Source organism: Mercenaria mercenaria, chromosome 5 (genome assembly GCF_021730395.1).
Source record: "Mercenaria mercenaria strain notata chromosome 5, MADL_Memer_1, whole genome shotgun sequence".
NCBI classification, from domain to species: Eukaryota; Metazoa; Mollusca; class Bivalvia; order Venerida; family Veneridae; genus Mercenaria; species Mercenaria mercenaria.
The window spans coordinates 78,846,303-78,861,382 of NC_069365.1; the positions used below are offsets into that span (position 1 = coordinate 78,846,303).

At 35.4% G+C, this 15,080-nt stretch overlaps 2 protein-coding genes across 4 annotated transcripts in view; one reads left to right on the plus strand and one right to left on the minus strand.

Moving 5' to 3' along the window:
• Nucleotides 1-644: 644 nt before the first annotated feature.
• Nucleotides 645-14,553, minus strand: LOC123557711 (uncharacterized). Of its 2 annotated transcripts, none has more exons than XM_045349347.2 (2): nucleotides 12,937-14,553; nucleotides 645-6,180 (listed from the first exon to the last, which is right to left on the minus strand). In XM_045349347.2, the coding sequence occupies exon 1, from the start codon at nucleotides 14,390-14,392 to the stop codon at nucleotides 12,944-12,946; it is 1,449 nt and encodes a 482-aa protein (XP_045205282.2). In that variant the 5' UTR covers nucleotides 14,393-14,553; the 3' UTR covers nucleotides 645-6,180; nucleotides 12,937-12,943. The 2 variants fall into 2 exon arrangements, with proteins under 2 accessions (XP_045205282.2, XP_045205281.2); XM_045349346.2 differs by having other exon boundaries at nucleotides 12,924-14,553.
• A 15-nt stretch (nucleotides 14,554-14,568) lies between these two features.
• The window catches only part of LOC123557713 (P protein-like), a 44,156-nt gene continuing 43,644 nt past the window's right edge, over nucleotides 14,569-15,080 (plus strand). The window contains exon 1 of one of the 2 annotated variants that reach the window (XM_053544081.1): nucleotides 14,569-14,673. The gene's annotated coding sequence lies outside the window, so the exon portion shown is untranslated. The remainder of the gene's footprint in view (nucleotides 14,674-15,080) is intronic. The other variant, XM_053544083.1, reaches the window with a different exon arrangement.

Here is a 15,080-nt window from a genome sequence, read left to right on the forward strand (position 1 = left end):
GGGAGACATGCACTTTTCTCAAAAGCAGCTCTAGTTTCTTAGGAGTTAATGTGAAATGATTGGCAGATCATTCAATTGCACTAATGACTCAGTTAATTTGCTGATCATATTCTGTCATTTTGCATTAACTCTGAAATAAATAATTTCATTTCTAATATTACCATTATATTTCTTTTTCAATTTGTTAAGTTCCTTTTATGAATTGCACACATTTTGATGTATTTGACATCAGAATCTGCTTAAAGGTCATTCTGTCCACCAGACAGATCAACTGCAGCATCATCTATGGTATGTATTCTCAGACTACATGCAGGTGTCGCTGAAGTTATCTTTAAGAGACATTATCATAACCTTGGACGGTGCCTTTCCTTTTTCAGTTCTTACAAAATGAACTTAGTTTTTTTTTTCAATAAAACAGATGAGAATGTAAATATTTGTCAACTGGCTTCACATTTTGTCCTAATAAGGTGCACTTGTAACGATAGGTTTGTAAGAATAATTCATGGGATTAAAGTGATACGGACAAAGCATTTGAATTTTGACTAAGATCTTCTGGCCGTAAAAAATTTGTTCAAGATTGCTACAAAAATGTGGATGCTGCAGAGTAAGCTATCAATTGGTGACAAAGGAAAATGGAGAAAAGCTCAGATTGTTCATACATTTATTGACAGAATTATGTCTGACTGATGTTACAATGACTAAGGTACAGGTACATGTAAGTTTAAGCAATAATCAAATGATATGACAGTATTAATGAGGTATGTAGGCTTTAACACAAGACAAAGTAAAGAAAAATCTCTGTATGGCAGTTACTGTTTCGCAAAGAGCTTTATAATCAAATAATTTCAAACAATTTAAAACGAAAATCAGGATTAGGGTTAGGTCTAGTGTTGAATATGCACTAAATTCGCACTGCTATGGAGTAAAATGTTTCTGAAAAATAATCCTTCCCATAAAACTTATTTTTCTTTCCACAATACCAAATGTCCATTTTGCAACATACAAAATTTGAGTCAAAATCTTTAGACAAAAACTTAATAGAAAGTCACATAACCACAAATGGCATTCCTGTTATAAACACTAAAATTTTACATTTACTTGTTTGATGTAACAAAAAAAATTAAGTTTTATTCACAAGTTCTGTAACAAGATATTTTGCAAATTTCTTAATATTGCACACAAAAAAATTATACATGGTTCTATAGGTTCCAAGGGTGGTAACTGGATATTTGTTGTATTTTATAGATACCTTTCACCTTTTCAAACATCTTGTTTTATGAACAACTGAAAACAATAAATTTTGAAAAATTAACAACTTCCAATTACTACCAAAGATATTGAGAACTAGAGCTATTACTAATGGCGATAAATACCCCTAAGACGCTGCTTTAATACAGGGAAAGTGAAAGTTTGTGATCACGCCATTTGACCTTCAACTGTGACCTTGACCTAGGACCTGTGGTTTTGCACTCTGCACATCATCTTGATAAGGCTAATAACTGCTGCTAGTTTTATGAAAATTCTTCCAGGAGTTATGAAGATATGGAGCAGACAAAATTTTGAGCTACTTGATCCTTGACCTCTGAAGTGTGACATTGAACTTGGACTTAGTGACCCAGGTAATGTGCTCAGCACATCACCTTGATAAGGTAAACATCTGATACTAGTTTAGTAAAAAAAAGTTGTTTAGACCATATGGAATGGACACAAAGTTAAACTAGAAGATGCTTTTGTAGAAAAGCGCATGACTCCCCCAAAGCATAGTCGTAGAGGCAAGAAGTCAATAGGGGACAGGAGTGAAAGCCAAAGAGACACTGCTGGTTGGCTGCAACAGGGATCATCTACTTGGCATGTCCAACCATCCCACTAAGTTTCTGGGCCTAGTGGTTCTCAAGTTATGAACTGGAAACGGGTTTCCATGTTCAGGCCCCTGTGACCTTGACCTCTGATCAAGTGACCCCAAAATCAGTAGGGGTCATCTACTCTACATGTCCAATCATCCTATTAAGTTTCAACATTCTGGGTCAAGTGGTTCTCAAGTTACTGGTTGGAAAGAGTTTTCTATGTTCAGCCCCCAGTGACCTAAACCTTTGATGGAGTGACCCCAAAAACAATAGGTGTCATCTACTCTGCATGACCTATGAAGTTTGAAGGTTCTAGGTCAAATCATTCTCAAGTTATTGACCAGAAATGGATTTCCATTTTCTGTCCACTGCGACCTTGACCTTTAATAAAGTGACTCCAAAATCAATAGGGATCATCTATTCTGCATGTCCAATCATCCTATGAAGTTTCAACATTCTGGGTCAAGTGGTTCTCAAGTTACTGACCAGAAATGGTTTCCATGTTAAGGCCCCTGTGACCTTGACCTTTAATAGAGTGACCCCAAAGTCAATAGAGGTCATCTACTCTGCATGTCCAATCATCCTATGAAGTTTCAACATTCTGGGTCAAGTGGTTCTCAAGTTATTGATCGGAAATGGTTTTCCATGTTCAGGCCCCTGTGACCTTGACCTTTGATGGAGTGACCCCAAAAACAAAGCCCTGCCACAATATGAAATTTGAAGGTTCTAGGTCAAATGGTTCTCCAGTTATTGATCGGAAATGAAGTGTGACGGATGGACGCACGGACAGGGCAAAAACAGTATTTCTCCCCCAGTAGGTGGGGGAGACAACTATTTGACCTTGACCAACAAGTGTTACCTTTACGTTGGACACCTTGACTTTGTGTGCTCTGCAGGTCTACTTGACCAGGTAAATAATTTAAATCTTCCCAGTGATTGACTAGACATGGAGCAGACATGAATTTAAGCTATCTGACCTTGACCCTGGATATAGTGACCTGGGTTAGGTGCTCTGCACGTCATCCTGAGGTAAACAACTGTTGCTAGTATGATTAACATCTTCATAGTGCTTTAGGCTTAATAAATGGAATGGACATTAAGTAAAGCTATTTGACCTTTGACCTGAAGTGTGAACTCAACCTTGGACCCAGTGACCTCATTGTGCGCTTTCATGAGGTAAATAATTTATGCCAGTTTTATGAAATCTTCCCAGGGGTTAAGAAAATATGGAACAGAAACAAACTAGAGAGATTGATGACAAGGGTAACTCCAATATAGCCCCCATATACTTTGTATCTGGAGGAATCATGATATACAACATTAATATTTTCACAATGTAATCTAAAACAAAATTCATAAAAAACTCTATTCATGAAAAAAATGAATCGAACAGCAGTCATTATAATAAGGAAGTTTTTCTTGCACGACTGTTAGCAAATGAACACTGTTCAGTGAAAGACATTTTTACAAAGTTACTGATACAATACTACTTTTCTTTAAATACATACTCCTACAAAGACGTCTGGTAAATTTGAGCAATATCAAAACTTGAATAATCTTTCTACATAGTTACAACACAAACCTATTTAAATACAAACATACTTATTATAAACCACTATTTGTTATGGCATAACAGATCATCCCAGACATAAGCACATTTCACACAGACATACATCTAGTTCTGTAAAACTGCTAGTGCATGTTTTATCATTCAACATCTATGATTTTCATTCTTTATTTCACTATTGTCCGAAGTTTCAAAATTTGGAACGTTATAATTTTCATACAATATAACTGTATACATTCAAACTGTTCTTGTAAAACCTGAACCTGAACTCTTAAATGTGTATATTTTTGTTTAGCAACCAATTATTTTTGCATTATTTTAATTCAATATCTATCAAGTAATCATCTAAGACAAAATCTGGATAATTCTACTTTCACTGATACATTTGAAAGCCGGGGTACCATTTCTATGTAACATTGCTAGAATTTAGAAAGACTAAAGATAAATGAATTAATTAAAAGAATATACTTGTCACTTTTTTTTCTTCAAAAGACCTGCCAATCATCATCTAATTTACCACTTTTTATGATGCAACTGGAGCCCCTAGAAAAACTGAATTTTATGTCACCAAGTCAGAATGGCGATAATTTCAGCTGTAACAGCTTCATAATACTGTAAAAGTACATATTTTCACTGGGTCAAAATTTCACGAATTTGAAATTTTGATTATGTTTGCGAGGTTTAATAGTCGTGAAATTGTAAAAATAGTATCCTACTTGAATCTGAATTATACTAGTGGTGAATATTTACGCGAGGATTACTTTTCGCGATATGTAGGGCCTCGCGAATATTGCGGAATTTTAACCCTCACGAAAATTCTTAACTACATGTATTGTGCCATTATTATTTCATGAATCAAAACAATTTTTTAACATATGAAAGACTGAATAATAATAGAAACCCTGCTAATGATCATGATCAAAATGAGACAAAAAAGCACAGTAATTCTACCAGTACTGATAATAGTCGTTTCAATATGAGTTCATGGTGTGTAGCAAATCTTAATACATAACAAGTACCTGCTAAAATTGTCTTATGAATTAACCTTCACCCTGCTAAATTTCTAAAATGGACTGGCCCATCTTCCAATTTGGGCAGTACCATTTATTATTCGAAGGGGTGTTTCACTGAAAATTTACGGACTGAATAGCGAACAGTGCAGACCATGATCAGCCTGCACAGACACTGGTCGCAAAGGCAAAATTACTTGCCGCCAGCAGATTTCACTACATACATAGGACATAAGATGACTAACCGATTTGAAAAATGTAATAGAGGTTCCACATAAACATGTGCCTGCCAAAATTATGAAATCTCAAGCTCTCAATTAAATGCAATACATGAACACATTACTGTATTTATCTGCTTGTTCTACATTACAAAAGAAATTGGGCTTATCAGCAATCAAAGTTATAGGTAAGATGGCCTTGCAACTTTCACAAAAGACACCGCTTTACATTTTAATGTCTGCCTTATAGGCTTTAAAAAAATTATTATGCTTGTATCTACATAGAAATACAGAGGATTCTGTTATAACACAGTTTTGCTTGGCATTATTGGCAAAGGTTATACACAGATCATAGATCTACAAAATGCACACATCACAGATGTCCTAACAATATTATATAAACTGTTACACAGCAAAAATCAGGTTATCATAATTATACAAATTAAATTTACCATTTACACCACAATTTAATGATGTTGCTCTTCACTGAATAAACCTATAACATTTCCCAGAATTCTTTATAATCTGGCTATAGTACTATTTAGTTATTAACAATAGGATTAAAGAATACGATATACATGTATATCCAACACTTAGTAGCTATAGTAAATATTCCTTTAGTAGCCACGGAGGAAAAAGTACTTTACTTAACATTCGTTAAATATAAACCTTTATAATTAATGCAATTTCCCTTCGATAAACGCTTTTTAATTTTGAAAGGAAAAATTAGTAAAAACATCTATTAAATTTGTATGTGTTTTGACAACATATACTCTGTCAGTAACGAAGTTTTAAAGCCTTCTTCAGAAATATAGCAATAATTTTCTGCTATCTAAAATTTTGTCTTTTTAGCTGACGTACAATCTGGCAGTCAAGAGTTTTCAGAAAATAAATTGAAAATCTTAAAAGTAACTTCAGAGTACTACTTTCTTTATCTGTTCAACTGCTTTTGCTGTCCACATACTGTAAAAGCCTTATATTTCATAGATTTTTTTTTTTGCAATTTTCCAATTTTTTGGCGAGTTCTTGAATTCGCGAGATTGCCACTGACCTTATCTGTCAATATTAAAACAGAAATTTTAGCAAGACAGATCAATTCGCGAGAAGGTTCATTTGCGAAAATAAAACCTCGTGAAAAATAGACTTTTACAGTACTCAAACATATCACTTTTCCAAACAATGAGCTTGAAAAATTTCTTAAATTAAAAAGAAAATCTGTCAATTATCAATTGAGCACAAGGTGCTTCTTTCGTGCAAAGACTGTTAGATAATTCTGTAATGCTGCTAAATCAAATGAAGTTCAACTTAAAAGAATCAGAAAACGCAAAGGTTCAAATGTAGCTGGGTTTTTTTCTATGCAGAGTTCTTTTTCAGTTTAACACCAGGAGCTGTTGTTGTGGAACACTCTAGCACATGTATATGCCAATGGATTCTTCACTCACTCATTCTCCTTTCAGTCACAAATAATCATTGAACACATGCATGATATCTTGTAGATATGACAGATTTGTTCGGCTTTCTGCAACACTCTTCAACATAATCTGAAAATAAAATATGCAGCTTGTAAAAAGGAATTACTTTCTTAAATTATACACGAAGTTTTTAACTTTATATTTTTACAGTCAAGTGCAATTTAAATGCATACAAAAAGTGAGTGTAATATACAAGGAAAACTGGCTTAGGCTATCACTAAAAATAACAGCATTTGTTTTTTATCTTTTTTATTTACAATGAAGTATCAAAAGTACGATTCATGACTGTACTATGTTATATCTCATATGTGACACTATAAAAGTTTTAAAATCTGAGCATTTTGTTTACTTTGGATAGAGCTGTCAGGTATACAATTTACAATATAAAATGTGGCTCTCTAACAAGCTAGTAAAATTTCTGTACTTTTAGAACTGAATATAATACCAAATCAAAGGTGAAACAGGTTTGTTTGGAAAATGTACATGTATCTGTGCTACTTTTAATTTAAGGTGATGTATGTAGCCTGGAATGATCATTGGAAGTAAAATTTCAAGTTCACTGAATCATTCTATTACTTATTTATCTAAATATACCACATAAATATTTAAACGCACCACATGGAAAACCAGGGCTTAAGCTAGGCTTAGATTTTTGGAAGAAGTCACATCTCCCTCAGGTACAATGTAAGGTTAGGGAAAAGTAGAGAGGTTTTAGGGAGACTTGAAAACATTTTGTGCAATGACACAAGTAGAAAAAGGAAATAAATGTACTTGTAACTGTTTTATACAATTTCCTGTCTTTGTTCAAGTCTATAAATTTAAAATAAATAAAAAATTCACTGAAAATATAAGTGAATCTGTTTTCTAAACATTGTGAATCAACTGTGATTCAACTGTAATTCAAAGTATTTTTTTCAGTTTTGCCTAATCATTGCCTACACCAAGAACAAGAGCTGTCCGTAAGACAGCCAAGCTCAACTATTCGAAATATTTCCCAGAAGCAGGAAAATATTACCCAAAAAGGTTAAATATCAAAAGAGTTTTAAGTTCAAAAGGGGACAAAATTTGACCAAAATGCATATCAGTTATGGGACTTGCTGCTATCAACTAGTTTTATAACCCCGAAGGCACATGTGAAGCTTCAGTTCAATATCTGCATTAGTTTTGGAGATAGAAACTCGCATGTAAAACTTTAACCAGAATTTTCAAAGTCCAAAAGGGGGCATAATTTGCCCAAAATACATGCCAGAGCAGGGTTTTTTTTTATTCTATAGCAGAGGCCGAATATCGGCCTCGTCCCCCAGCCGAGGATTTCCCCCACAGCCAAGGATTTCCCCTACCGCAGTCGAAATTCCCCTACGTCCGAAATTTCCCCCTCCGAAATCGTAAACAAAGCAATGGAGATTACTCCCAGCGATTTTCCCGACCGAATATCGGACCCGTTCACAATTGCAGACGGTCTTTCACAATTTTCAATGGGTGTGAAAACCTTTAGAAATAGTAGAAAAATGTTAGAAGAGCGTTCAGTGGACCCGAGGTTCCGGTTTTGACCAGCGAAAATCGATAAAAACTCGTATCTGACCCGCACATAATATGCCGTGGGCGTCTGCTTGTCTCGCGGTAATACTCTTTGATGCGTAACGAGTTCGAAAGCTCTGCCCCTTGTCAATCAAAATCCCAGTGAACTTCATACTGTTTGTCGACACCAGCGTAAGTATGACAGTAGGCGGGGCGTCGTATGTTAATTAGCTACTGACAGATGTCAATCACGCCACGCGCCGACTGACACGTGGTTATCATCAGTATGTAATATAGATGATTGATAACCAATGCAGCGTCAGATTATCGTGTTTGGACCTCTTGTTAATTAGAGGTAACAGCTTATGTTGTATTGTGCAATATGTGTTGTTAATTTAAAGTAATTATTTTATGTGCTTGATTCGATTAAATAAGCCGGTCGGCCGTTACGCAAATTTATTATTTTTGCCGAGGTATTTTGCTAGAGCAAAATAAAATATAAATGTTTTAAGTAATCAGATATTATAAGTATGGAATAGTTCTGGTGAAAAGATGAAATTTAAAACGGGTATTTTAGCAAGAATTTTTAATGTTTGCTTTCGTTTTTTCATATTTGTCACACGTTTTCGCGATCGTGATTTTCGGACTTTTTTATCCTTTCTTACAAGATTCTCTAGTACAATTGAAATAAAAAGCCAACAAAAGTATGCATTTAATAATAATATGATGACTCTTGCAAAAGCAACTCTTATTTTAAAGCATTTTTTGTGAATAAAAGCATGTGACCTTTAAATATTCAATGATTTGAGCATTTCAACTCTCCCCACCCACCTTGTTACAATGATAAGTGAACATTAGTGCAAGTCCATCTATTGCTAAGTGACAGTGTGTATAGTTGCTAAAAGTTGCAAGAATATGTAATAAAAACATAGTTTAAAGTGTTTATTATGCATAATTGTAAATTCCCCGCCTGAGTGAAAAATTCCCCCAAAACTGCTCGTCGCGCGCTATTTTCTTCCCCCAATGACAGGCTGGGGCCTCTTCCCCCAGTCGTAAAAAAAACCCCTGCAGAGTTATGGGACTTGACCCAGTGAGGTTGGTAATTGATCTAGAAAAAGAAAAAATAAGTTTCAAATCCATATGCCTTTTAGTAATTGCTGTAAGTACTTGCACGCAAAACTTTAACCAGGATTTTCTAAGTCCAAAAAGGGGAATAATTTGCTCAAAATACATGTAAGAGTTATGGGACTTGACCCAGTGAGGTTAGTAATTGATCTAAAAAAAGAAAAAATAAGTTTCAAATCTATATGCCTTTTAGTAATAGCTATATGTACTTGCACGCAAAACTTTAACTAGAATTTGCTAAGTCCAAAAGGGGGCATAATTTGGCAAAAATGAAAGTCAGAGTTATGGGACTTGATGCTATCAACTAGTTTTATAACCCCGAAGACACATGTGAAGTTTCAAATCAATATCTGCATTAGTTTTGGAGATAGTAACTTGCATGTAAAACTTTAACCAAAATTTTCTAAGTCTAAAAGGGGGCATAATTTGCTCAAAATACATGTCAGAGTTATGGGACTTGACCCAGTGAGGTTGGTAATTGATCTAGAAAAAGAAAAAATAAGTTTCAAATCTATATGCCTTTTAGAAATAGCTGTATGTACTTGCACGCAAAACTTCAACCAGAATTTTCTAAGTCCAAAAGGGGGCATAATTTGGCCAAAATGAAGGTCAGAGTTATGCGACTTGCTGCTATCAACTAGTTTTATAACCCCGAAGACACATGTGAAGTTTCAAATCAATATCTGCATTAGTTTTGGAGATAGTAACTTGCATGTAAAACTTTAACCAAAATTTTCTAAGTCTAAAAGGGGGCATAATTTGCTCAAAATACATGTCAGAGTTATGGGACTTGACCCAGTGAGGTTGGTAATTGATCTAGAAAAAGAAAAAATAAGTTTCAAATCCATATGCCTTTTAGTAATTGCTGTAAGTACTTGCACGCAAAACTTTAACCAGGATTTTCTAAGTCCAAAAGGGGGCATAATTTGCTCAAAATACATGTCAGAGTTATGGGACTTGACCCAGAGAGGTTGGTAATTGACCTAGAAAAAGAAAAAATAAGTTTCAAAGCTATATGCCTTTAATTGATGGCTGTATGTACTTGCATGCAAAAACTTAACCAAGGTGTGACGCCGACGCCGACGCCAGGGTGAGTAGAATAGCTAGACTATTCTTCGAATAGTCGAGCTAAAAATACAATTTATAAAAGAAGTTCATTTTATATTTTAAAATTGGCTCAGAAATAAATAAATCAAGTGTCCAGTGCTAGGTGCACTCAAAGTTAAATCAGGAAAACCCATAAACATGATAAAAGCATTTCAGTCCTTTTTAAATGCAATGCAACAGCAGTGACATCAGAGATCCCCCTTAAAAGAAAAAGTCGTCAACAGATTAAACAGAATTTCTGATGCAGGTGTCAGAAAAGTGCCTGAATTTGGGATAAGTAATTTCTGTCACAGAAAGTGTCAATAATATGTTTTTAAAGTCTGGGTTTCGTTATATATCTTACAGCATAGCAATTTTAGAAATAAAAGTAAAATTTATATGTTGATTCAAGGAAATCATTCAAGGTAAGATACATTTGAAAAGTCAAAAGAGAATGTATAAGTTAATGTAATAATTATTATATTAATCCCTACGGCTTAGTTTATAAACAATCAGTTTACAAAGACTATAATCGCCTTCACTCTTCTCGGGAAAATTTTACTTGTACCTGAAGTAGGCTGAGCTGAAATTATGCCATCGTGTATTTGAGTAAAGTGTCAACCAGCCGATTGTGGATAACAAGCTGAATGTGGATAAAACAAGAGCTGTCGGAGGACAGCAATGCTCGACTATTCAACAGCCTTGTCAACTGAATGAATACCAAAGTGGAAAAAGGGGCATAATTTTGTACAAATGCAAAACAGGGTTAGGGAACCTGCATAGTGCTTATCAGCTAATGACGGTGGACAAGTTCGTGAAGTTTCAATCCATTCCAATTTATGGTTACTGAGATACTACCTTACATATAAAAACTTAACCATAAACAGCTAAGTTGAAAAAGGGGCATAATTTTGTAAAAATGCAAAGTAGAGTTATTGAACCTATGTACTGCATGTCACATCATGACAGTGAGTGAACAAGTGTGTGAAGTTTCGATCCATTCCCATTAGTGGATACTGAGATACCAGCTCACATACAAAAACTTAACTAAAAACTGCTAAGTCGAAAAAGGGCATAATTTTGAAAAAAATGCAAAGGAGAGTTAAGAGACCTGAGCAGTGCATGTCAGATCATGACAGTAAACAAGTGTGTGAAGTTTCAATCCATTCCCATTAGTAGGTACTGAGATACTAGCTTACATACAAAAACATAACTAAAAACTGCTAAGTCGAAAAAGGGGCACAATTTTGTAAAAAAGCAAAATAGAGTTATGGGACCTGTGCAAATTGCAATGTAAGTCAGTTTATCACAGTGAATAGTGTGTGAAGTTTCAATCCATTCCCACAAGTGGTTACTGAGATACCAGCTTACATACAAAAACTTAACCAAAAACTGCTAAGTTGAAAAAGGGGCATAATTTTGAAAAAATGCAAAGTAGAGTTAAGGGACCTGCCCAGTGCATGTCAGATCATGACAATGAACAAGTGTGTTAAGTTTCAATCCATTCCCATCAGTAGGTACTGAGACACCAGCTTACATACAAAACCTTAACCAAAAATTTCTAAGTCGAAAAAGGGGCATAATTTTGTAAACAAGAGCTGTCCGTAACACAGCCAAGCTCGACTATTCGAAATATTGTCCCAGAAGCAGGAAAATATTACCCAAAATGTTAAATATCAAAAGAGTTTGAAGTTCAAAAGGGGACATAATTTGACCAAGATGCATATCAGAGTTATGAGACTTGCTGCTATCAACTAGTTTTATAACCCTGAAGACACATGTGGAGTTTCATTTCAATATCTGCATTAGTTTTGGAGATAGTAACTTGCATGTAAAACTTTAACCAGAATTTTCTAAGTCCAAAAGGGGGCATAATTTGCTTAAAATACATGTCAGAGTTATGGAACTTGACCCAGTGAGGTTGTAACTGACCTAGAAAAAGAATAAATAAGTTTCAAATCTATATGCCTTTTAGTAATAGCTGTAAGTACTTGCACGCAAAACTTTAACCAGAATTTTCTAAGTCCAAAAGGGGGCATAATTTGGCCAAAATGAAGGTCAGAGTTATGGGACTTGCCGCTATCAACTAGTTTTATAACCCCAAAGACACATGTGAAGTTTCAATTGAATACCTGCATTAGTTTTGGAGATAGTAACTTGCATGTAAAACTGTAACCAGAATTTTCTAAGTCCAAAAGGGGGCATAATTTGCTCAAAATACATGTCAGAGTTATGGAACTTGACCCAGTGAGATTGTAATTGACCTAGAAAAAGAATAAATAAGTTTCAAAGCTATATGCCTTTAAATGATGGCTGTATGTACTTGCATGCAAAAACTTAACCAGAATTTTCAAAGTCCAAAAGGGGGCATAATTTGGCCAAAATGAAGGTCAGAGTTATGGGACTTGCTGATATCAACTAGTTTTATAACCTGAAGACACATGTGAAGTTTCAATTCAATATCTGCATTAGTTTTGGAGATAGTAACTTGCATGTAAAACTTTAACCAGAATTTTCTAAGTCCAAAAGGGGGCATAATTTGCTCAAAATACATGTCAGAGTTATGGAACTTGACCCATTGAGGTTGGTAATTGACCTAGAAAAAGAATAAATAAGTTTCAAAGCTATATGCCTTTAAATATTGGCTGTATGTACCTGCATGCAAAAACTTAACCAAGGTGTGACGCTGATGCCGACGCCAGGGTGAGTAGAATAGCTAGACTATTCTTCGAATAGTCGAGCTAAAAAGCAAAATAGAGTTATGGGACCTAAGCAATGTAAGTCAGTTTATCACAGTGAATAAGTGTGTGAAGTTTCAATCCAATCCCACAAGTGGTTACTGAGATACTAGCTTACATACAAAAACTTAACCAAATCGGGACACAGATGTGGACACAGATGTGGACGCAGATGCACGGGCGAGTCCAATAGCACTACTATTCTAATTTCTTTGAGTAGTCAAGCTAAAAAATCACGTGATTTCACTTTGATTTAGATTAGAGTGACATGGGGAGGTCCAATGCGACTATTTCACACAAGTCGCCCCCTAGCTCAAACCCTGAAACCTTTTCATGTTATTATACCTATGATAATTACATTGTATCTACGTTATCTTTTTTGTTCTTTTAAAATATGGATGTTCTTTATGCTCCTTGTCCATATGTGGCTGGACTCGACTGTGTTCCTTATCTGTATGTGGCTGGACTTGTTTGTGCTCCTTGTCCACATGTGACTGGACTCGTTTGTTTACAGGGATATTTAAATTTTCCTCCTCTTCTTCATTCAAAGATTCTGTTCCTGAATCTGACAATTCCTCTGAACTAGAGTCAATATTAGTACTTTCACAATTTTTTATCACATAACTATGGTCCGATTTATCAGTTCTTATTTCATCAAACATTTGAGCAAGTTCAGTTTCAACAACAGCCTGAACTTTAGTCACAAACCCTGTAGGCATATCAACAGTAGTATCAGTAATCTCTTCATATGTATGATCCATTAAAAGACGATTTGGAAGTAATGCCCGTTTTACAATGTATGTTTTAGGACTAGAACTAATTTCAATTTCTTTGGAGTCTATCTCATTTCCATGCCTTTGCATACATTTGTCTGTTTTCACAACAGATTCTTTCACAACCGATTTGTTACGTTTTGACGACTGACGTTTTATAGTTTGCGTTTGTTCATTTCGAAGCTGAACTGACTGATAGGAATGATCAAGGAATGGTGACTTTGTAAAGTCCTTCCTTTTAAAACTGTAACTTCCTAACAGACTTAGGTCATCGTTGCTCCTCCCACGTTTAACACCAACGTTACTTGGAAGACTATCCCTTCTTTTACCATTTCCGTATGAATGATCAAGCAAAACCTTGGGTTTCTCATGACTGTTTATCTTGCTGAAATTATTGTAAGCATGGTCTTTTAATAAAGACATTCTGTTTTGTTCAGACACTTTTTGTTCGGACATAATATAGCTGTATGAATGATCTATCACAGATATTTCGGATGAAGGGGGACTGTTTGGAAGAGAAAATGATGTTTGACTCTTAATCGTCATTCTTGAAAGGTCTGGGTCTGAAACACCTGGTAAAATGCAATTTTCCGTGAACACGTCAACAGTTTTAACATGAATATTCTCTGATGAAAGACATTTATCTGATATTGTGTCAAAGCCCGTCACATCCAAGGCACTGTCATTTGACCGGTAATGAGGTAGAAGGAAATTTTTGTCAATGAAGTCATTTTTCCGTGGGGGAATGGACAAATTTTCATCTGAAAGACTTTGAATTTTGCGGTGGGAATCAAGTTTACTTCCAGAATAATAACAGTGATCTTTGTCCATACTCTCCTGGAACACTTTCTTATCTGAATATGCATATGAATGTTCATCACGTGGGTCTTCTTCAAGTGCAAGAGCAGTGTGAACTAATGTTTCAAACGATGTCATTTTCCTTTGCTCATTTTCAGCAAAAGTGCCTCGTGGCTCAACTACTTCGGTGTTTACCGAAATTTCAGCGCACTCATCTTCGATCACGTTCGTGCAGACTTCCATGACTTTATGTGTATCACAACTTGTTTCAAGTCCACTTTCGTTTTCACTTTGCAATAAAAAATATCTATTGCGTAAAATTATAGAACTGGATACGTCCTCGTTTTTCTTGTCTGATCGATGTATTGAATGACAGGTCAAGGGTCATGGTTGTAACATTTACTTCCGCTATTAAAAGGGAAATAACTCTACACTAGGAGGAAGTGATAACAACAAATAAATATCATGACAAAAGTGACAGATGGCGGGAAAATTAGAAAAATTTACTAGGTTGCGTCAAAGAAGTATAAAAAACTTTATTTTTATAGCTCTTTGGTTGCGTGTAGCTAGGTCTATCAACTAACCAGGAAGTGTGTGCACTTTTTTATGAAAACATTTCAGCAATAACTTATACAGTATCAGGGGCGGATCCAGAATTATTTCCAAGGGGTGGGAGGGGAGCGGTGTGAGGTGACCAGATGGGAGTAGGTGCGGGAGGTGTCCCCCAGCAGATGGTGGGGGTACCCCCCCCCCCCCCCCCCCCAAGAAAATTTTTGTTTCTCGAGGTCAAGGGAGAGCAAATTTCATGCTGTGAGAGTAAGAATCAGCTGCTAAAACTGCACAGTAAAATCACTTTTTAAACTGTTAAAACGGAAGGAAACCTGGAATTTAAGAGACTGCATGCCAACCATGCAACGCAGCTTTTTGTAAA

Coding starts and splice junctions, on each gene's coding strand:
- LOC123557711 (XM_045349347.2), bottom strand. CDS start 14,392: ATGGAAGTCTGCACGAACGTGATCGAAGATGAGTGCGCTGAAATTTCG.